This window comes from Cotesia typhae, unplaced genomic scaffold (genome assembly GCF_013202065.1).
Source record: "Cotesia typhae breed Kobodo isofemale line unplaced genomic scaffold, CoteBio_Ctyphae contig_11, whole genome shotgun sequence".
Lineage (NCBI taxonomy): Eukaryota > Metazoa > Arthropoda > Insecta > Hymenoptera > Braconidae > Cotesia > Cotesia typhae.
The window spans coordinates 2,295,909-2,320,444 of record NW_027423711.1 but is presented as its reverse complement, the minus strand read 5'-3'; the positions used below and the strand labels follow the sequence as shown (position 1 = coordinate 2,320,444).

The following is a 24,536-nucleotide window of genomic DNA, read 5'->3' as shown; positions in this document are numbered from 1 at the left end:
TATTTTCGATATTAAATTATAAATTGTGGCTTTTACACTTTTTACAGTAAGTTCTGTAATTTTACTTTTTTCCGTGTAAAAAAATTCTTTAACTGATAAATTTTTCTTGATTTAAGTAAATTTCAATTTACTCGACAATTTTTCGTCTTGATTCAAGTTAATTTTTTTCCAGTCTAGAGAAGTGACGAAAAGCAAAAGATTTAACGCAGTAGTCCCGAGTTCTATTCCCAGCGCCAGCCGAAAAAAAGTTAATTTTTTTTTACATCAGATAAAATTATTCTAATTGTTAATAAAAAGCACAATCATTTCTTTTGTAAGTCGAATTGTAGAGGGTAAAAAAATGAAAACTAAAATTGTGATAACAGGAACATGCAGCTATTAGCTAATTACATCCACTTAATCGTATTTTCCACAAAACTATTTCATTGTGAAACCAGTGACGTCATAAGCTTACCGGGTGTGGCCTCGACGTTGTGACGTCACGCTCCCGTTAGCCTGCTATGGATGAGCAAGAATAATCGGGTCAATCGTTGCACTCTCTGACTGTCCAGCATTTCCAGGCCCTTAAACTGTCGCTCACTGTTGATAGCCATTTCCCAAGTAATTTTTTTCTCACACGCAAACATTCATTATTTTTATAGCCACAAGTATCTACATATAGTTTATAAATTAGTCAATATACTAGGTGGGTAACTACTGAAACATATCTCTGAATTACTTTATGACATTCGCGGTACTTTTAAAATTCATCTACGTTCTTTTTGATTATTTTTACCATTTTTACAGTTTTTAAAATTTTTTAATAGTAATATTAAATGTTTGAAAATTTTAACAATTTATCAAGTATTTCAAACAGCGTTAAATTAATTATATAATCATATAATTTTTCAAAGTTTTGAAATTCTTTGCAACATTTTTATAGAGTATTAAATTATCTTGAGTAATTAAATAAAATAATTATTTTTTATACGCATTTGATTCATAAAATAAATGATTTCGATAAGTTTGTAATTATCAGTAAAAAATAATTAAACTTATCAATTGTTAATTGTTTCGAATTTACCAATTATTAAACTTACATGGAAAAATTACATTCCATAATGTAAAAGTGGACCACCGTCAAGAAAACTGAAAAATTTACAGTTTCAGATTGTAATTATTACATTAAAATGTAAATACTACATTATACATTGTAATTTTTCTATTTTTCTTTTTTCCAAGTAGCAATTTTTTAATTAAATTAAATTTTCCTTAGTAATTCTTCATAAAAATCAAAATTTTCTGCTCACATGAAATATTTTACAACTTGTAAATCAAAATTTTCTGCTCACATAAAATATTTTACAACTAGTTTAGAATTTTATTAAATTTCAAAGACCGTTTTTCACATGCATTAGAAAGTAGATAATTCATCGGTCTCAAATTATCGTTAGCTTATAATTTAACAGATCATTATTAATGTTTGTATTAGCATAAATTATGTGGCAAATATTCGAGTAATATAAAATTGCATAAATGTTCAACAACGATTTGACGTAGATTGATATAATTCCCAGTAGGAAATACTCTATTGCATTCTCGGTATTACTCGGTTTACTGTACTCCCTTGTCTATCGTACAGGCTTTAACTCACCAACTGATGATTGTATAAGTGCTTTAACAGTGGTAGACGAGTGTAATATTGATGCTTGCTATCAACTGAGCACTAAAACACACACATACTCACTATTGTTATACATATCACCGATGTTGTGACATTGCACGCGACCTGCAATATACTCTCACTCATTTTCTAGCCAATTTAATCTGACATTCGATGTGTAGAAGATTTTAGTACTTGCTTTTGTTAATTGAGGATATGGTTGATAAAAGTCGATTGTCTTTACATAGAGTTATCATTTATTCATTTGCTATCTAATCAAAATCCTCGTCTAGATTTTTAAAGTCTTTTCATTTTTTCCGAAGTCTTTTCTTCTTTCGGAGAAAATAGTTTAATAAAATTTATCATTTTTCTTGATTTATATTTAATATATGTACTTTATTTGATTAATTTTAATTTCAATAAAATTTAATTATTTATGCGATACAAATTTTATAAAATATTCTAAAAAGAAAACTACTTGGTGTAAGAAAAATATTTTTTTTCAAAATTTCACTCTTCACACTTCGAGATATTTAATTCGAATTAATTTAAGAAATTTATTCAAAAAAAATTTGAATTAAAAAAATTATATTTTTAGGTAAAGAAAAAAATTTTTTTATTAACAAATATTTTATCTATTCAACTAAAAACTATTATTTTTAAACAAGACAACTCATATTTTACTCAAGAATTTCTGCGACTTGTTTCAAGAATACAATCCTCGGATTTCTGCTATTTTCTATATCATCAAAAATACGTCTCAAGTTTTAAAATGGATCTAAATTAAATATTTGTTTTTTTCTTTGCTCTTTTGAATGAAGAAATTTGTTCTTGAACGAAGACTATAAAATTCTTTAAGAAGAACTAAATTATTCTTATCTGAAAAACAAAACGTGTTTTTCAATGAAGAAATTGATTTTATCCCACGAAAATACCCTCTATGAAAAAATATATATGTAAAAGATACAGCCGAACATACATATATGTCCACATTTATTTTTTTTTACACAAAATATATTGTAACTTCTGCGCCCCCTTATATGTTATGTATGACACATAGATTCTTCATATATATGTATATTTCACACACACACACACATATATATATATATATATATATATATATATATATATATATATATATATATATATATATATATGATATATATTTCTGCGTGTAATATCTTGATTAAAAATTTTTTCTACGTTGTAAAAATTCTTGAATCAATACAACCATTCACTGTGAAAACAGTTTGTTTGACTCAAATGCTCAGATTTATTTGAAATAAATACAAAAATATATATTTAATGTTAACAAATTTCTTTCATTCAAATATATCTTATTTTGAATCCAATAATACTTCGCTGTAGTTTAGTTGATTGAATCGACTCGTTTATTTCATTTAAATGAAGATTTGTTAACTATCAATAAATCTAGCTTTAAGTAAATTACGCCTGGTGCCTAATTAAATTAAATTAAAATTAAATTTTTTTTTAATTGCACTTACAGTTTTTCGAATTTTTTACAAATGAAATAAAAAAAAATTTTTTTGTAATAATTTTTTCAATAAAAAAAATTCTAAAAATTTTTAGGTGTCGGCAAACTTTATTGTTATTGTTGATTTTAATATAATTAATAATTTGAAAAGCAATACCCATTTTACCCCAAACGTTTGATATGTCTACTTTTTAGTACTTTCTTAATCTTAAACTAAAAATCATTGCTTTGAGTACATTCAAACATACCATTTATTTATAGTTAACAAATCTGATTTGGTTGAAATTTATGATTGTTAGCACCAAAGAAATATTTTATAACTATGAACAAATCTCGATTTCATTCAAATATACTATAACTTTCTCTCGAATAAATATTTCTAGTGATATTTAAACAAGAGATTTATTTATAGTTAACGAGTCTCAATTCATTTAAATGAACTGTTTTCTCAGTGTTCTTTTAAAAAATATTTTCTCGAATTAACAATACTTTTTTAAATCAAATAGCTTCTTTGCAGTGTATATAGTTATTGTTTTCATTATTCAATTCCAAATAAAAATTACTAGACCGATCCACGCTAAATTTAATTAAACGTGTATCCTTAGTATGAGTTCAGTATATAAAGTAGCGTAAGATTTATTCTGCGTTGCATAGAATAAATAACAAGTTTAATAATTTATTAGATGAAAATAAATATTACTAGAGAGTTTTATTAAATCATTATTTGTCTTTACGTTAACAGAAACAAAGTATGATGGTAAGACAATTAGAAGAGGAACTGAGACTGAGAATGCGAGGACCAAGTGTAGAAATGCAACAACAAATGGAAGTTCTCTACAATGAAAATGAGCATCTTACTCGAGAAATAACAATATTACGTGACACAATAAAGGTAAAAATATAAAAACTTATATCTTTAATGAAATTGCAAAATAAACTAATGCTATTGATTTTAGTCATGTTGTGATGTGTATTATCAAGCACAAAACCTTTCAATTGAATTTATCTTTATCATACATAGCTTCACAATAGGAATGTTTTTCACCGGCAAAAACATCAGTGCATGTTGTTAACAATAAAAATAGTAATAAGTAATAATAATAATAACTACAACAATGATAATAATAGAAAAATATAAAGAGAGAAAAATTGTAAAAGAAATCTATAGAGTACAGTAGTAAAAGTATTTTAGGTCAGCCGAGAATTTGCTAATGAGGCTACGGCCCCTCAAGCTGTCCGGGATTATGAGTCCTCAAAAAAAAAAAAAAAAAAAAAAATCTAGCTTAATGCATTGCGTTGAATCTCAAACTTACTAGTGCTTTAATTCTCTCATCAATTTTTTTTTTTATTGATTAAAAATTTTTTGTGCTTTCTCTAATCAAAAGTTTGATTTTTATTAAAATACTTTTTATCACTTTAAAGAATGCATCCTGCTGCAAATATATAGTAATTTTGTATAACATTGTATTTCAGTATTATTTCATTCATTTAATACCATACGATGATTGTAAATGCTAAATTTAGTAATTTTGTTTAAATTAAAAAAAATTTGAATACACAATTTTCTAAAAAATTTATACATTATTTTTTTAATTTTTTAAAATTGTAATAAACAATTTTTTTTTAAACCGTTCATTTTTTTTATGTATTTTTCAAAAAAACCAAGTAGAAATTTCGTTTAAAAAAATAAAAATTAAAATGGTTCAACCCACACGGTAAGAACAAAATGACACTGGGTATCATCCCAGATTATACTCAGTGAAAAAAAAATTTCAGATAGTAGCTAATATAATCCAGATTACAATGAGTATAATCTAGATATCACCCAGTATAATCCAGATTACAATGATTATAATCCAGATATCATCCAGTATAATCTGGATTATACTAGCTACTATCTGAAAAAATTTTTTTTACCACAGATATCACTGAGTATAATCTGGGATGATATTCAGTGTCATCTTGTTCTTTTCGTGCACTTGTAAATTTACGCTGAAATTTTAATGATCCTGAGATTTCAGAAGAATATCTTAAAATTAATTTTACCCAAAAACATAGAATTTACCTAAAATTTATTTTGTCTAAAATTAAACTATTAAAAGAACTAACTGAATATAATTTGAGTTGAACAAACTTTAAGTTAAGAGAAAGTGAAACATTTAGACATTATTAACTATAAAATATATCTTAAAGAGTTATCAACGTAAAATTAAATGAAACGGTGAAATGAACCAACAACACTTGGCACAAATACTACAACTGTTTATCGTTCATTTGTAGCCTTTATCTCGAGACAAATATAGTTTAGCTGATCTATTTTGCAGTACGTGTGACTACCGGCGACGCGCGAACTCTTCCGGCATTTTGAGGAGAACATGTTGAGCCGTGCAAAAGAAAACTGCATGCAATAACTGCACACTCAATTCTCAGTCGTTGCTCAGGTCAACCAGTTGTGACGTACGGGAAGCAACTGGTCGCCTTTGGCTATCAGCCAGATTATGCAGACAGTTCCTCTACTGGTACCGCTCCTCATTATCGTATCTCTCGATTATACACGCCCTCTTCTCCTTTCCACTTCTCTTACCTTTCCTTAATCTCCACAGTTGTAAAACCCCTTGAAAGTTATCACAAATTCAACGTAAATTGAAAGCTTGCCGACCAGCTCTCTATCACGTACCATCCTACAAATTCCAAGTCACGTCTTCTATTTTTATATTTTTATAAAACTATGTTAATGCGGGAATATAAATACACAACTATTTATTAATTTTCGGCCATGGAAATCAATAATTTTCAAGTATTGGGAAGTTTGATTTTCACTCAGATTTTAAAGATTGAGTTTCCATCAAGTCCCTCCACATTTGGAGCAGAGTTTCAAATGATGCATTAAATTTGATAAAATCTACAGTCTGATAATCAATTCAGTACTGTTAAAAATTAATTCTATCATTTTTCCATTGTCCATTAGATTTTTAGTTAGTTATAAAAAACTAAGTTATGAATTAAAATCCAATTGATCATTCAAAAATACTATAACTAAACATTAAAAATAATCCATTAATTATTGAATAATGTATTATCAAATTAAAAATATTATTTACAACTTTGTTAAGAAGCTAGTACCTGATTATTTTTACAAAGATGTCCCTGTGTGGTTGAATGTAAACCTCTAATAAATTTTGAATGGTTAAACCGATTGGAAGTAAATTTACGGTATCCCAAAGGATTCCGCTAAATTCAAATTTACGAAAAATTTGAACTAATTCGGTCTAATCAATTTCGAGCAATCGCAAGAGTAAATTTAAAAAAAAATTTTTGTTTTAATAATTTTTTAAACTCGTACCGATTACTTCTAAAATTTATTCAGCTCTTCTACTCAAAAAAGACGTTGACTACCGCGAACTGTATTTAAATAAGTTGATTCCTTCGGGAAATATGGATAATAAATTTGTAAAAGAGATTATTTTCAGATAACTTCTGAATTTTTTGTCGGGTCGTTTTTTAATACCAAGTTTTCTTTTTATTTTTAATAAACTGCATTGAATAATAAAAAAAGCATAAAAATTGTGTGATTAGTTTGGAAAATATCGCAATTCAAATTAGAAAAAAAAAAACATCAAAATTTCGTGGTAGATAAACTTTTGAGATTTTTTTTAACATGAAAGTAGAGAAAAGTTTCAGAGATGGCTTGTAAGGTCATTTATTTTTCACACTTTATTGATTGTATCATCGAGAATTTTCTCCTTATAAATTAAATGAATGGCAGGATTATAATCCGTCAAAGAGTACAAAAAAGTTGCTGTTCTCTTAAATTGAATCGACCGTCTTTTATTACTAGCTTCCAATCTACATTTTTTCAGCTGTATCATCGTGAATTAACGTTTTAAAAATTGTTCGATTATAAACTGAAATTATTTTTCAATCACTAAAATGATTATTTCTATATTTATGAAATATTTCTTCTGTAAAATTTAACGTCTCTACACAAAAGTTCTTTCATTTTTGGGGGGAAAAAAAAAAAAAAAAAAAAAATGAAAATTAAATTCACGAAAAATCAAACACCCTTCTGAGCAGCTTTCTATTTTCGAATCAATATCAATATTAGTACTTACACGACATCTGCACTATGATGTTCTTTTATAAACTTTGAGAATGACATCTGCATGGTTCAAACATTTTAACAAAATAAGTAGTGCCGCATGATTAATGATAAGCAAATATATGTATGCAAAAAATGATAAATTCATGAGATATCTTCTCGTAAAGGGATGGGAAGATTTATCAATGTGATGAGTCCATCAATTCTTACCCCCTAGTGTCTTGTATACACACATACATTAAGAACTTTAAAATTCTAGGAGGAATCCAATGCTTTACAACGTTCTCTGTCTTGTTAAATTAACTTATTCATTTTTTCAACAATAGAAGTAAAAAATTAAGTAATTCCATTATTTCCATTTATTCTCGGTATACTACGTTGTTCTCGAATTTTTTCCGAATAAATTTTTTTGTGCTGTGGTATTCAGTACTATTATCTAGAATTTTTAAAGGAGTGAGTAAGTTAAATTTTTATTATTAGTCCAAGAAAATTAACAAGGAAAGAAAATTCTGGGTTTAGAATTAATGTTTTCAATTCAAGATAATAACTATCTTTAAATAATTTGAAAAAATAAATATAAAAAAGCAATTGGTTAACTTTTTTCGGATATTACAAAACTGACGATTTAGAAGGGGCCTTGAAACATATTGAATCTTAGTAATTTAATAACGATGACATATCCGGAAAGCATGATTAAAATGCTTGCCTAGGGCGAATTCAACTAAGCTGGTTTGATCAGCCCTTTATTCACTTAGAATTAAAATTGTATTCGCCCAATAACATCCAACTAGTCCAATTTTTTTTATCGTTAAGAGAAAATTTTATTGTAAACTAGTTACATCTATAATAATTCAAAACAATTAATTTGATTTCCTGATATAGAATAGTAGTTTTATAATAAAATACTCGAGTTGAAAATACTCGAAAAATTTTGTGTGACAACGTTACAGACTCTTCGAGCTTTTATACATTTCCGAACTCGAAAATTTAGTAATTTTATTATAGAGCATTTTTATAAAAATTTAGAATTGCAATATCTCCTAAACGTATCAGCTGATTTTGGTATGGTTTGCGGGATTCAATGCAGTTTTTCAAGCTCCAAAAGATCGTAATTCTATTTAAAAACGATTCAACGCCAAACTTTGGAGTCATGCAAAAAAAATACTTTTTTTGAATTTTTTGATGATATTTCTTGAACAAATTAACTGATTTTCATTTCATTTGGGTCATTTAACATGATTTTTTGAGCACAGAAAGATTATTTTTCACCTGCAAAATAATCTGACAAGAACGTTATTCCAAAAAAATATTTTTTTTTTCATTTTTCGTTAAAGGTTTTTATTAATCGATGTTGTTTTTATGATTAGGTGCTGATTAAATTGGTAATAAAAAATAATAGACCCGGAAAAAATTTTAAAGTTATGAAAAATGCATATTATTTCATTAATAATTATTATAAAATATCACACCCACAATTTTTTTAAAAAACAAGCACCCCCAAAACAATCGCTCCATTTTTTGTTACAAAAAAAAAAATTTTTTTTTTCCGGGATTCGATTAGATTGTGGGGACAATTGGTGTTAAAAAGTGTGCGGTTAAAAAGTTATTCCGAAAGACATTTTTTTTTTTATTTTATTTGAAAATTTTTCTGTCTCTATCAGAGGCTTAAACACAGACACATACAGTGACATTCTACCTAAATATAGAATAATTTTCTAATAGGACCTTTAACATGGAGATCTAATGAGAACTCGATTTCCGAAAATTGGGGTGAAGAACGGGTATTAATATAAATCTTGATAACATTGACTGAAAATTTTATTTTTAATGTATCTCTAAATAATGTGAAAACTCACAGCGTGAAATTTATTATTTACGAAGTAAGATATACCACTGAGAGTCTATTTCTCCGTTAATTGCATTTCCTTCGTTAAATAGGCGCCATAAATTCGTTAGAAACTGGTGTCGGAGTATTGGAGTTGACACGCGTTGCTGATGGCAGTATCTTCAGCACCTCATAAAGATAATATTTATTTTATTTTATTTTATTTTATTATTACTCACCAGTAATTTGTGTCACTAGATTAATTTTAATTATATTCGAATACATCGCGTGTTAATGAGCAGTAGTGTTCATTCTGATGGAGATATTTTAAGTGAATCGTGTAGATAAAGTAAACATATGTTAAGATAAATATTTTTCATATTAAATAATGTTTAATGTTTTCATTTCAGGAGCTTGAACTGAGAATAGAAACTCAAAAGCAAACTCTGCAAGCTCGAGATGAGAGCATCAAAAAGCTCCTGGAGATGCTCCAAAACAAGGGGATGGGTAAGAGATTTTTACATTAAATTATTTACATTTTTTTATTTATTGGAAAATTAAGATCAAACATGATAAATCATTACAGCAGTTTTTTTTATAAGCTTAAACAAAAAAATAAGCCAATTTTTTTTTTTTTTAATTTTTTTGTACTTAAAAATCTTCTAGAATAAAAAATTTTATCGTAATGTCATCAAAAGAAGCGAAGAAATACAAATCTTTGAAAATAAAAATATTTGTAGTTTTTATAGATGATATATGTATAAAAGATACATAAAGAATAAATGTGAGAAAATAAAAGAATATATTTTTACAACGCCGAAAAGTAGAAAAAAAGACAATAAAGATAACTGAAAAATAGTTTTTACCGTAGGTTTACAAAATGTCAAGCACGTTTTGTTTCCGACTACTTTATTTAAAATAAGTCATTTTTCTTAGTTTTTTTTTTTTTTTTTCTGTACACCAATAATAAATAGACATAAAAAATTCATAAAATATTCCCTATAATACTCAATATTCTAGAAGCGGTTCATATCTCGATATTGCGGATTATTGAAGTAAATTCATCTGAATCCTTGTGACGTATTTTCATAACGTCAAAATATGAAACTCACTTTCATATCCAAGAGATAAACTCAAACATTTTAAAAATATTTTATGTGTGTTGCGTACAAAAAAATGTTCATGTTAAAAAAAAAAAAAATGAAACTTAAATTATATCTAAAACTGTTGTTTTCAATTAAAATATGAAACATCTTTAAAATAGTCATGCCAAAAATAATTAACACATAAAATTTAAAATTGAATGATTTTAATTGGAAATTGGAAAAAAAGTTGGCGTATTGATTAGTGATATTTATAAACAATCTCGCGAGCTTCGTTCCTCTGTCGTGTTTCAGGAAAAGAGGAGGAGAGGATCATGTTCCAGCAGATGCAGTCCATGGCCCAGAAGCAGGTCCTTAAAAATTTTCTATCCTAGTACTATTAAATAACTATTCACCCAAATCGTACTATATATCGATAACTAAAATATACTTAATTATAATTATAACTATTTTTAAAATTAACCATTAAAATCAAACTAACGTGTCACGTACAAAATACATTTTTTCGTATTTTACACCGGGAAGCATATTTATGTATACTTAGTAAGCTTGCACGTAGTTATTTTGTTGCGCTGTGCATTTGCTTCATCTAACTATCTCAGATATATTCATCATAAGCAATTTATTTTAATGAAACAAGCTAGAATATACTAATAATTATTATAATTACAACATTTCATTCATAAAAACATTCTACTGGGTATTCAAATATGAAGTACTGTGATAGTTATGGAGATTAGGGCGCATCATTCATTTAAAAACCATTAGAAATTCTTTTGCATTACTAAACAGTCTAGAGATCCCCGATGATAGTCCAAAAGCTCAAGAGGTAAAACACGTGTACGCAAAAAAGGCACAAAAATATTTAAATATTTAAATTACATTTCAAACATTTTTGCCCTTAAATATGCATACATTTTTTTATTTAACTTTCAATTCTTTTTATTAATATTTATTACTGTACCCGTTTATTTTTCATATTATTAGCTCTGTGTTCTATAATCACTTTTACTTACAGCATTGTGCTTGTTTTTTCTAATCATTACACTCGAAAAAGTATTTTATACAACTAGTGCTGCTGAGTGCAATATTCAAGTACAAGCTGTACACAGAAAAAAAATTAACTTGATTCAAGAGAAAATTCTTGAATCGAGACGGAAAAATTTTTAAATCAAGTAAAATTTACTTCAACCAAGAAGAATTTCTTAGTTTAAGAATTTTTATATTTAAATCAAGAAGATAAAGTTCTTGATTCAAGTTAATTTTTTTTTTTGTGTATCTAATATTTTATACAATGAGTGCACTAAAAATACGCCGTTATAAAATTTTTTATGCAAAATTAGAAAAAAATTGTTTTCAGTATCACATCATTTCAAAATATAAAGAATAGTAATTTCAGTATTACGTTATTGTAAATGGATACAAAAAAAGGAAAAAAAAAAAAACGATTTAGAAAGATTAAAAAAAAATTGAATTTGAATCAATTCCATGTTCGTGTTTATAGTTAGTGTTGATAACTTTCAACGGAGGGTGTATGATGATTGAATTGTACCGCTACAAGAGAGTTAAATTCAACTTTTTGATAAAACTCTTGGCCGTAAAAACTGTTTTATGACTAATTGTTTCCAAAAATGAATCGGATAGCTCCATTTTTTTCTTCCGTCCGTTGGTCTTTTTTAATATTTATGTTTTTATCTGTTAAATAATGATCGGAAAAATAGTCACATTTTTTATCTCTGAATATTCGGAAAGAAATAATATTTAAAAATCGTTCTTATCTTTTGATGGAATAACCTGAATCAAAAAAATGAACTTATATAAACTTACTCAGTAGATATAAAAATTGATTTAAGTTCATTTTTTCGACTCGAGAAAATATATTTAGTGTTTAGTTATTGAAAAGTATTTTAATACTTAAATCCTTCCAAATTTCTTCGAATCTCCCGTTGAAGTCGAATTGAATTACTATTGATTTATTTATCAGAACTTTGAAAGTATTGGCAATTGAAAACTATTAAAAAAGATTCTATGTTTGGAAATAAAAAAAATCAAATCTATACAGAACGGTTCAGAAAGGTTTAAAATTTAATATTTAATTTTTTTAATCTTGTTAAATAATTTTTCTTTATTAGGGATCCAACTTCTGTTGGACTACCTTTTATCTTCACATTTTTTTAGGGCTTTACGCGAATATATTAAACAGTACAAAGGTTTGATTTGGTAATGGCAATATTCTATAAATTCTATACATAAACTGAAAAAAAAATTAACTTGAATCAAGAGAAAAATTCTTAAACCAAAAAAATTAATTTGAAGAGTTTCATTGTCTTCAATCAAAACGAAAAATTCTTGAACCAAGTAAAATTTACTAATATTAAAAAAAAATGTTTAACGGCATATTTTTGAGCACGAACAATATAAAATTTTCTCTTATCACTCAGCTATAATCACTTACTTTTTTATTTCTTCCTATAATATAATTCAGTAGCAATTGTCTATTTTTATTACTTCGACTTTTGACTCTATCACATCAGACACAGTGCCATAATATAAATAAATATTTGGTATAAAAACATGCCTCACGAGCACTCAAATATGTTCGCACGTTACTTTTTATTTTAGCGGCGGTATGTGTGCTTTAGAACTTGCGTCAATCCTCCGCCAATCCACAACACTTTTTTCCTTATTCACATTTTATATTAAATTCGGATTTGAAAAATCTTAAGCTTCGACATTTTTCATTAATTCTAGAATTCTATTTGAAATTCTGTCTGGACAGAGAAACAATATTTAAAAATTTTAAACAAAAAGATTATTTAAATTCACAAATAAATTCCAAATCCGAATTATCGATTAATCATTGCAATATTATAATTACTGTCTTTAATTTTTATTTAATCGTTGCATTAATATGTATGTGCTCGTTATAGATCCTAGGATCTAGGTGGAGGTTTCTTTCTATGTGTGTCTAGAGACCATTCAACGACAAAGAAATTATTTATTTTATTTAATATTCAATATATATTTATATTTAACTTTTTTCTTATTTTATTTTATTTTTAATATTCTATAAATAGAGAGAAGAGAGTTCGGAGATTGCGTTTATAGTTATTTGTATACGTGTACAACACTTGCTCTCGTCACGTACTAATCATTCATATATATTGATATATTTGTGTGTATTTAATCATGTTCAAGTTAATACCAATTAAATTATTGACTTCAATCATTTTTAATATTTAAAGAAAATCATTTTTACTCACACCAAATTTCTTAAAAATTAAAATAAAAAATAATTTTATATTTTTGCTCAATTTTTATTGAAAATAAATTTCTTATGTATAATTTTTTAATAATTTTTTAAGAAATTTGAAAAACCTTAGAAAATTATTAAACTTTCTATTTCTTCATTTTTAGTTAATAATTTTTTTTGAACATGATTAAAATGCATCATAAAACATCAATCACCAATTCTATTTTCTTTTATTTATCAAATCCAAATATTCCTAGAAGAATATATCTATAAATCTCATTTACGCATCAACTTCCTAATAAATTTTTTTTATAATTTAAAAATGACTCATTTTTATTTTATTATTTCTTCTGTTACTCTTTGCTGCTCGTGATAAATTGTACAAATATAAAAATAATTATTTATAGACATCACTTACTGTACATATAAGATAACACATAAAGTGCGCAATAGCTGAAAAAAAATTTTCAAACGTGTATAGTTGATCTGTTGTAATTTTTACAGCACTATGATATTACCGAATAAAATTTAGATTATTAGCAATAATATTAAACGTGAGAATTGTGATTTTCTGATTGCATGTAAAGAACAAACTCGCAAACTATACGGAGGGTTTTAATGTTATTTTAGTTTGTAAGACAATAGATTAAAGTTGAGCGAGTATTGTTCAACGTCATTGTTACTCCTTGGGGATCAATTGGGTTATGGTAGTTTTAAACTAGGGATATACGGTTTCATTTCATTTTCCATTCCATCTAGACGTTTTATTTTATTACGCTGGAACACAAAATAATTAATTTTTCCCTCTGATAGACAAAATCTAATCTGTTTTTATTATTTAAAACCATTGCCTAACATTTTTATGTAAATGGTTTATTATTTTAATTATGGTTTTAAATCGAAAATATTAAATTATTATTATTATCCAATAATACTACAAATTTTAAGCCAGTTGCTTATTATGTATATCGTTATTTTTCACTAAATTAATTGTTTTTTTTTTTTTTTTTTTTTTTAGAACTGTAAATAAAATATTAAAGCAAAAATAAATGTCTCGTACAATGAAATTAAAAAAGTAAAAAATTAAAAAAACAATAAATACATTTTTATTCACACATGTGAATAATTTTTAATCAATTTATTTCAGAAATTAAATTCTAATTTTACGATAAATTATACATTTTTCTTAATTACTGTAAAAAATAATTTTTAATGTACGTAAAAAAATAAAAATATGTAAATAATACAATAGTAAGTGTAATTAGTACTAGCATTAGCATGAAATGAAACGTTTTTTAAAGATTTAATAATTGTCATAATTAATTTTCGTGAATATTTTCTATATAACGCAGCAAAGAGTGTAAATTTCATCTAAAAATGAATTAAAAACAGCTTTTCATCGCTAATCCGCTTATTCTCTTTAATTTCATTAATTTACTTTATCACTTCTGCCGAAAGACCACCAAATTAAAAAAATATTAAATTCTTTTCGAGGATGAAAACGATAATTAACAATATCAGCAAAGCTTAAATATAAAAGTCAATAATAAAGGCAATAACTAAAAATAAATGAAATGCTGAATAATAATGCGTGGAATGACTTGCTTTGAATGTGTAGGAACTTTATTTATTTTATTTAAAATAATAACATATTAGACAAAAAAAACCTTTTTAAAAAGAACTGATGAGAAATTCATGCTCGCATATTTATTCCCTTACCGTCACTCTCATCTCTCCTAAATTAAAATATTATTGAAACAAACAAAATATGTATATCTTACGCAATGCCATCTTCTTCATCGTCATCTTTATCATCAATATCAACAACAACCACAACAACAAATATCCGTCTCGCATCTCTAGGACAAACTCAAAAAATTATTGGCCATCGAAGCACGCGGCAGACCAAAACGACGAAGGAGCAAGCAGGTACACTCATCGATACTCAAAATCCTTCAAGACATTATTCAAAAAAACGTAAATAACTGAACAAAAATCAACAATATGAAACTCAACATCACACAATCGAATTCATTCATTTCATTTTCATATATTTTACTAGATATCAATGTCGAGAATACTTTTGTGCGTCGGTTTTAAGAATTTAATTGTCGCTTTGAAACAATATATCGAAAATTCTATTTTTATTTTACACGGAAAAAAATTGTTCGATAATTTTGACTGATAAAAATTTTAAAAGATTTATTTATTAAAAAAGGTGATAAAAGTATAAAACTTTAAAAAGTGACTTGATAATAAATCTTTAAAAAATGGCAATTTTAAATTTGCAATTGCGCAATAATAAATATAAAATTTTGGTGTAGTATCTCGAATTTTTTACTCAATTTAATGCTAATTATTTATCTTACATAATTTTTTTCCGTGTAAATATAAAAATTTTTAAAATAAATAAACTTCTTTTGTCTGACAAAATAAGCCCGCAGTTTGTTTCTATTCATACACTAAAACGAGTACATAGTATAATTGTATTGCTTTAAATTTATTCATACATATTTCCGTAATTATTAATCATGAACACATTTTCTAGTTATCTAATTCCTAACAAAGCTATTTGCTTCCATTCATTCACGATAATCGCACATTTATTATTCAGTGAAAAATAAAAAAAAAAAAAAAAAGGTATAAAAATCATTATATATTTCATTATTTGTGTATTTATGCCAGTGTGTTTCGCGATATTTGCAAAACAATCTATATAACAGCACGTATATAAATGTAAACGCAAAACGAAACCAAGCCGCAAATCGCGCGATTTATGTGGTATAAAAAATTAACAAGTGTGTTTTTTAGTTTTAAAATTATATAGACTTTAGAGCAAAGTAAAATAATTATTCTCATCATTATACACGGAAAAATGAGCAATCGTTGACTCGACCGAAAATATCGGTTTTTATAATTTAGAAGTACAAATTCGAAGTAAATTAAAAATAAACTCATCGTTATATGAAGATGATAAATTCACCTTATAAAAAAACTAAAATTGGTATTTGGTAAGTTTAAATAAAAGTTTAAAAAAACTTATGCACAAATATAACTATACATTTTAAGTAGTTTCAATCAATATAACATTAAATTAAATGTCTAGTACACTGAGAAGAATAATACTTCTTTTAAGAATTTATGTTCTTGACACAATGTATATTGTTGAAAATTTCCAATAATTTACTTTTTTTTTGTTTGAAAATTTGTTCGAATTGATTGAAATAATTTTTCTCTACTTCAAGTGAAGCTATTCGTTTGTTTGCTTACCATATAATGTAAACAGATATGGAAATTCTTCTTTCAAAAAATTAAGATATTAAATTGTTCATTTTAACGATTTATTGAGTCAAAAAATTAAAACCGATATTTTCAATAGAACCACCGAATTTTATTGGTAGCCTCTATCAAGTCAACCGATTATTTTTTTTTTTCATGTAATATCTTAATACTTATATTATACAATAATTACCATAAGAATGTTTATTTATTTTATTATGCACGCATGATTCTCGGCTCGATTTCATTTTGTATACACAATCATTCACTTCTCTATTCCAAATACTTAAAATTAAATATAAACACTAACAATACAGTTAAACGGAATGTTAAAAATCCTTATGCACCGACTCATTTCACTTAAAATGTCACTGAATGTATACAACTTCTATGTATCATAAACATTTGCTTATATACATAGACTTACAATTTTCCAAAAATTAATCGTTCCTTCTCGCCGTTCGTTGAACAATTTTCTTTTAAATGTTTAAATAGAACAATTTTTTTAAAATCATTATTTTTAAAATCATTATTTTTAAACTCTTCTTGTTTTCACACATATTATTGTCAATTATTTATTAATTACGCGCTTATTCCATAAGACATAACACTCAATCATTTACCTGAAAAACATACTTTCAAACCATTTCAAAACATGAAAGACAACAAATGATATATAAATATTTATTTATTAAAATTTTGCGTGGAATTAAAAGTAAAAAATAAATTACGTTGCCTGATCATAATCATTGATTCACCCTCAGATTTTAAAAATCGATAAAAATTTTAATACTTTCACTTTGGATACGTAAATTTTAATTATATTGGAAACATGGATATATCTTGAGACATATATATAAAGTAATAGACCCAGTTATTGACACACAATTTTATTTTCGTTTTATTATCAAAAATTAGATTTATTAATTTATTAGGGTTAATTTTTTTATTTTTAACGAAAATAAAACTAAAAATTTGTTATCAAAAATTAGATTTATTAATTTATTAGAGTTGATTTGTTTTTTTTTCTTTTATTTTTAGTTTCATGAGAATATTTTATTTTTTTAATCAGAATAAAATTGCAAGTGTCAAATAAATAGGCCAGTGTCAATAACTGGGTCTTTTACCTTATTAGGGTATGCCAAAATTCAACTTCCGTGAAAAACTTTTTAAAACTGGAATTTTGAGTTCCGCTTTTAACCGGAGCCGTGTTCGGGCATTTCCTGATATATTTTGGGGTAAGACGATTTATTTTATTTTTATAGAATTTTTAACAGGAGCTTTGTTTAAACATTTTCGCTGAAATTTCCGCATTTGGCCGGAAGTGCTCAAACAAAGCTCTTATTGAAAAATTCTATGAAAATAAAATAAATCGTCTCACCCCAAAATATCTCAGATAATGCCCAAACACAGCTCCTGTTAAAAGCGAAACTTAAAATTCCAATTTTAAAAGGTTCTCCACGGAAGTTAAATTTTGGCACATCCTAATATACAATCGCGGTCATTAATTTAAGTATGTTTTTAATATTACTGGAAAATCGCCGTTTGTAAACTAAAATGTTTATTAACCCTAAATTTGGAAATCAGTTGATAATGTCATTTGTAAAATTAGGGGCAAATAAAAAATGATATTAGCGAAATTGAAATTTTACCAAATATAAATTCAATTATTTATAAAATAGAGAAAAACAAAAATCTGTAGCTACGTGAATTTAACCAATTCTTACCGTAGAAACTTATAAAAAGTTCCTAAATTTCTCGTAATTCTTTAACGGATTGACGGATCAAAAAACGATTTGAGGTATCTAAAAAGACTTCCATAAATTTAGTTTTTCTAAAAATTAGAGCAGATTTGACAGACCCATTCAAAAGTTATAAGAAGTTTAAAAACGGCTAATTTTAAAATTTGTAAAGTTCACAATCGGCTAATTTTATAAGTTTCTGCCATAAGAATTCTCTAAATTCAAGTAGCCACAGATTTTTGTTTTTCGCTATTTTATAAATGACTGAATTTAAATTTGGTAAAATTTCCATTTCACTAATTTCATTAATATCATTTTTTATTTGCGATTAATTTTACAAATGGCACTATTAACTAATTTTCAAATTTATAATTTATAAACGTTCGAGTTTACAATGAATTAATACTACTTATAAGATCTCATAGATTCCGGTGAATTTTAATGATGAATTTTTCGAAATAATTTCGCAGACAAAGACATATATAAAATCTTACAGAATATATTTTAAGTTTTTTTTTTTTTATGATATTCTATGAGATTTTTCCGGCACGATCGTATTAAGTATATGTTTAAATATCGACCTATTTCCAACCGCGCATAAATTTAGTTTTATTAAACCAGCTTTAAAGCTAATAATTTATAAATTTATCTATAATCCGCCCTACACAAATCTAGATCTAACAATATATAATCAGGCAAAGTAATTTGTACCTTCAACAAGCAATTGACGTATATTTATATATTTATTTGATGTATATCGTGTTCCATACATTCATGATATATCCAAGCACAAATAAAATGTAAAACTACTGTAAAAAAATGTTTGTAACAATATTTTAAATGAAAGTAGTTATACATTTTTGAGCATAAACTCCGTAGTGTGAGATCTTGTCCACAGCAGCGTTACCGGAACATTATCTGGCAAGCAAAAGCGGGAAATCCCGTAGCTGCATTGTCATTGCGAAACAAAACTTAACTCCTTTCGTTTTTTTCTACGAAAGTGACTTTAGTGAAATGTTTAAATAAAAATGGACTATAAAATAATAGACTTTAAAACGGTGAATGCATAAATGGACAAAATGTCGGCCGTACGTCGCGGTGGGCGAAAGAACTGCGGCGTCGCCCGGCGTCGATATTTTTCATCAAGAGGATTACAATAAATTTTGTATAAAGAATGGATTAAAAAGATAAATAAAATAAATAATAAAACACGATTGTTCGGAAAGTCGAGATTGAATTTAGTGTGCTTAAATTTAACGGGAAAAAAAAAAAAAAAAAAAAAAAAAAAAGTAATAATCCACCTGACATAATTGAAGATCCACAAGTTATTAGTGGTGAACCGGAAGCGAATAATTTCCGATCTCGATGATGTTTGATAGTAACACTCACTATAAAAGTGAATATTACTTGTAAAAAGTAATAATATAGTGAAGCAAAATATATGAATATATAAATATTGTAATTTAAAACGGAAGAAATCTGGACCGAGCTGTTCAAGTTGAAGCAAGTAAAGGGAACGTCGCTATTCTTTCGTCAACCGGGACTGCGAGAGTACCGCTTCCTCTGAGAGGCGGTTAACAATCGAGCGAGGCTAGATAATTTTAAAGTTATGATAATAGAGAATGAATAATTAATGTAATGGAGCTAACAACTAGTAATAGTTGATAAATAATGAGAACAATCTAGCCACGCATCGATTTGAAATCTCCTCACAGCACCACTATCACCACCATCATCACCAACTAAACACGAAACTCCAAGATATAAAGAAATAATAAAATAAAATAAAATAAAATAATAACTATAAAATTAAGTAAAGTTATATTAATGCTAATAAATAATAATGATACTATCATTAGTCAGGACAAGCGCAAGTAACATCTGATATTGCTTGTTTATAAGGAGCTCAAAGCGACGAACGAGACTTTGAAGAGCCTCCAGACCCAGCTGGAATTGGCTTATGCCTCGACAGCCTCATCCGGGGCACCTGTTGCCGGAAGCGGGATCACCAGTGGTCTTGGAGATTACGGGGGATTGTTAACCAGCACAGCGACCCATTTGGGGGGCAGCGTCGCTGTACCTGGGGGTGTTCCAGGGAGCAGCACTCTCACCGCCATTTTGGAGACTAAAGACGCCCGAATTCAGACCCTGGAGAAAGAAGTCAGTCTGCTGGAGACGGAACTGCAGCGGATCCGTGAGTGCGGTGGAAAGTTGAGGGAACAGCTGCTAAAGGCAACGGCTGTTCCCAGCGGAACTGGTTCGAAATCCACCACCGGGGTCCAGCACTGCGGATCAGGTATCGTCGAAACGTCCGCTAGGGGGCATTCACTCTCACTACCCAACGCACTCGAGAGTCTCCAGTCGGCTGTCCTTACTTGTGGACCCTCCACAGTGTCGTCCCTCGTGCCAAAAGCCCAAACTCCAACTTCGACTCTAACCAATTCAATTGCCGCGAATTCTTCGACAGGTCCATCAGCCTCCTGTCTCACTGGAATTTCCTCGGGGCTGTCAACAGGGGTCGTTAATCCTTATGCGGAGCGGCATCACTCCCAGCAGCACCACTACCATCATCATCATCATCAGTATCCTCAGCAGCATCACCAGCATCAAATTCATCAGCATCTTAAGCAAATAGAACCGGCTGCTGCTGGCGCGTTGGCCTTGCACGCTCACACCTTCAACAAACACGATCTCAACTTTAAACGCCAAGTAAGTTTCTTCATCAACAACGTCCGCATCGAAAAGAACGACGCCATCTAAGTCTAAATCTGGATGATCTGGCGGAAGACTACTTTGGCTACTGTGTGATCTATGATCTGTCTTTGTTGTCCATTCAAGGGGAGGTGAGGGAATCGGTGGCGAATTTTTCTAGAGCTCTTTTTTTTTTTTTTTTTTTAATATTATTACGATTTTATTATTATTTATCATTATTATTATTATTTATTATTATTATTAACTGATATCAAGCTCAATACTGCTATACATATTAATATTGTTAAGTAAAACAATACCCGTTCCTTTTTTTATTAGATATTTTTATAAATTATCTAAAACAAATCCTGAAAATCAATTTTTGAGCCCCATATTTTGAACTTCCGTTTTTAGGGTGGGACTGTGAAAAATTTTTTTTTTATTTTATTATTTGTTTATATAAATGACTACTCTTATTATTATTATTATACAAATATTGAATGAAGCCGAAAGTAATTTATAATATAAATAAAATGCATTTATCTGAATGCCAAATAATGAGGCGTTAGCATAACGTGTCTTGATGGGTTAATAACCCGTTAGACTTTTATTAAGCCAATTATACGTTGCTGTGTCTTTTTACGGCAACTAAATAACATTATAAACCACCCGTGTTCGAAAAAAGAAATATCTACATATTATATATTCTTAATCCTTTTAAATAATTACTACTGTACCTACAAAAAAAATATCCTTCCCGTTTATCATTTATTTTTTTATCAATATGAAAGGAAAAATAATAAGAGTATATATTCTAAAGTTATATATATATATATATATATATATATATATATATATATATATATATATATACATGTATTTATTACGAGCAAATGGTAGAGTATTTTATGATCTGACGTATCCTGATGAATAAATTGAATATATTTGAGTCTAAAAAAGGTTAATTCAATATTAAAAACTAAAAAAGGATTTTAAATGGTTTTAAATCTGAATGCACACCTTAAGCGCTTATTATCTAAAATACGACGCGCCAAATACACGTTTAACCACAAGTATGTAATAATTTGATTTAAAAAATTAATTGAAACTTTTAACTGTCGATTATCTTTTCAATGTATTTGAAAATGTTATAAAAATTTTCTTTTAATACAAGTTATAAATGTAACTAAAGTTATGAATAAAGTTAAATGTGGATACATCATAATAAATGAAGTAAATATAAACAGAAGATATTAAACAGTTCGCGTTTAAGGTGTGCAAAAACTACCGTAATCATAAGAAAGTTCTTTTGGCTGTGTAGTTTGCCGAATCCTTAATGTACCTAAAGAAACTAAAGTAGCTATAATAAAAAATAAAACTTTAGGCCTTAGAAACTGTTGACCCCTTGAGAAGTCTAAAATTGTTAAATGTCCAGATATATATTTCAAAATAATAATAATTTTTCTTTTTAAGATTAACAAGAACTGATGTTCAAATATCGATATTATACATTAATTAATCACGTGATATTAATTTTTTTGAGTAGTAATCATAAGAAAGCAAGAAAAAAAACTCACTCTATTCTTCCACAAAAAAATAATGATGACTTTATTTAACCAACGAATTTTAATAGGGAATTCGTACACGGAAAGAACAAGATGACACTGGGTATCATTCCATATTATACTCTGTGAAAAAAAAATTCAGATAGTAACTAGTATAATCCAGATTATAATGAGTATAATCTAGATATCACTCAGTATAATCCAGATTACAATGATTATAATCCAGATATCACCAAGTATAATCTGGATTATACTAGCTACTATCTGAAAAAAATTTTTACCACAGATATCACTGAATATAATCTGGGATAATTTCCAGTGTCATCTTGTTCTTTTCGTATAGAGTCAAAGTCGTGTCTCGATTTTTGGTCCCGTATTATGTTTTAAAATAAATAAAAAATATGCTTTGCTGCAAGTTCTATATTCTAGCTCGGCAAAATAAAATTATATGATAGATTAAATAAACAGAGATGCATTGATAGCTAATGTCAGTACTATATTTAAAGTTATTTGATTAATAATATCAATAACGTCACTCGTTATTAAACATCTAAATTTTAACTTCTCGATCTTAATTTTATTTATAACTATGAAATATATCTTCTAAAATTACAACTTTAACAATGACAGTAATTTTAATTGAGGTCGTGAAAATTTTGACAGTGATGTAAATGGTAGTTTACTTCATCTTAGTAATTAATAAAAAATATATAATATTTTTTGAAAAATATGATGGAGTGAATAAATTATTGTAAAATAATATTTTTAAAAAATAATGATAAACATGGCAAAATTATTATTTAAAAATTGATGTGAAAAAAATAAAAACCAATACGTTGATCAATAAATTCTTTAAAATTAAAAATTTGGCCAAAAATTATCAATGAAACCTCTCCTAAAATATTTAAATTAGTAATAGATTTTAAAATCATTCATCGCATCACTAGCTTTCAACCTCACTGTCATTAAATCGGCAATCATTTATAAAAAAAAAAAAAATCATTCTGTCAAAGTATCTTACCTTTTTACATCACTGCAATAATTCATTGGCATATTCGTGTCCCTTCACGCAGTAAATATCATAAACTCGGTCAAAAATTTTCTCTAAATTCTAAATAATTCTCACATTCAAAAATTGATAATAATCATAAATATTTTGCATAATTATTATTTTAATTTAATTATATTTTTTGATTTCGCTAATCATTAAAAAATTTATTTTTCTTTTAAATAAAAAATTTTCATTATTTATTTTCACCATTTTCATAAATAACTATCTAACTTATGAATCAGCCGCCCGAACATAACAAAAAAAAAAAAAAAAAAGCTTTTGTCGTATGGCTATTCTCACGCAATCATCCTCATAACTTGGAAAAATGCTTTATCACACCGTAATGCTTCTATTAAACCCAAAGCCAACACTTACATTTTATTTATTTATTTTTTATTATTCTACTGGCATTCTTCTATCGATATATCTTCACGATTCTCTTATCTTACTTGTTTCTATTGTACTTCACGCGCCATTAAATCTAGCACAACATTTTCTCACATAAAACATTTCCAACGTGACGAGGAAAATAATAAATATTAATTTTTAATTACAAAAATAAGATGATAATTATTTTTTAGCATGTGTACCCGAAGTTGTTCACGTGCATGGAGCATGAACGCGCGTAATACACAAAAAAAAAAATGCTTTCGTAAAAAATGACGTTTCTCTTTCGATTTCTCTGATCTCTATTTTATGATTTAATATTATTATTGAATGATTTTATTTAATTATTTATACATAATATTTTTTTTTCTCTACTTCATTATCAATTAAATTGGTAATTA

At 27.0% G+C, this 24,536-nt stretch overlaps 1 protein-coding gene across 7 annotated transcripts in view; it reads left to right on the top strand.

The window, feature by feature from the left end:
- Positions 1 to 24,536, top strand: part of Brp (ELKS/RAB6-interacting/CAST family member bruchpilot) — a 61,366-nt gene that overhangs the window by 17,505 nt on the left and 19,325 nt on the right. For 5 of the 7 annotated variants that reach the window (XM_074245187.1, XM_074245180.1, XM_074245203.1 and 2 more), the window contains 4 exons: positions 3,883 to 4,032; positions 9,475 to 9,571; positions 10,462 to 10,517; positions 20,344 to 21,150. In XM_074245187.1, the coding sequence (XP_074101288.1) occupies positions 3,883 to 4,032; positions 9,475 to 9,571; positions 10,462 to 10,517; positions 20,344 to 21,150 (1,110 nt within the window). The remainder of the gene's footprint in view (positions 1 to 3,882; positions 4,033 to 9,474; positions 9,572 to 10,461; positions 10,518 to 20,343; positions 21,151 to 24,536) is intronic. The other 2 variants (XM_074245218.1, XM_074245211.1) reach the window with 1 other exon arrangement.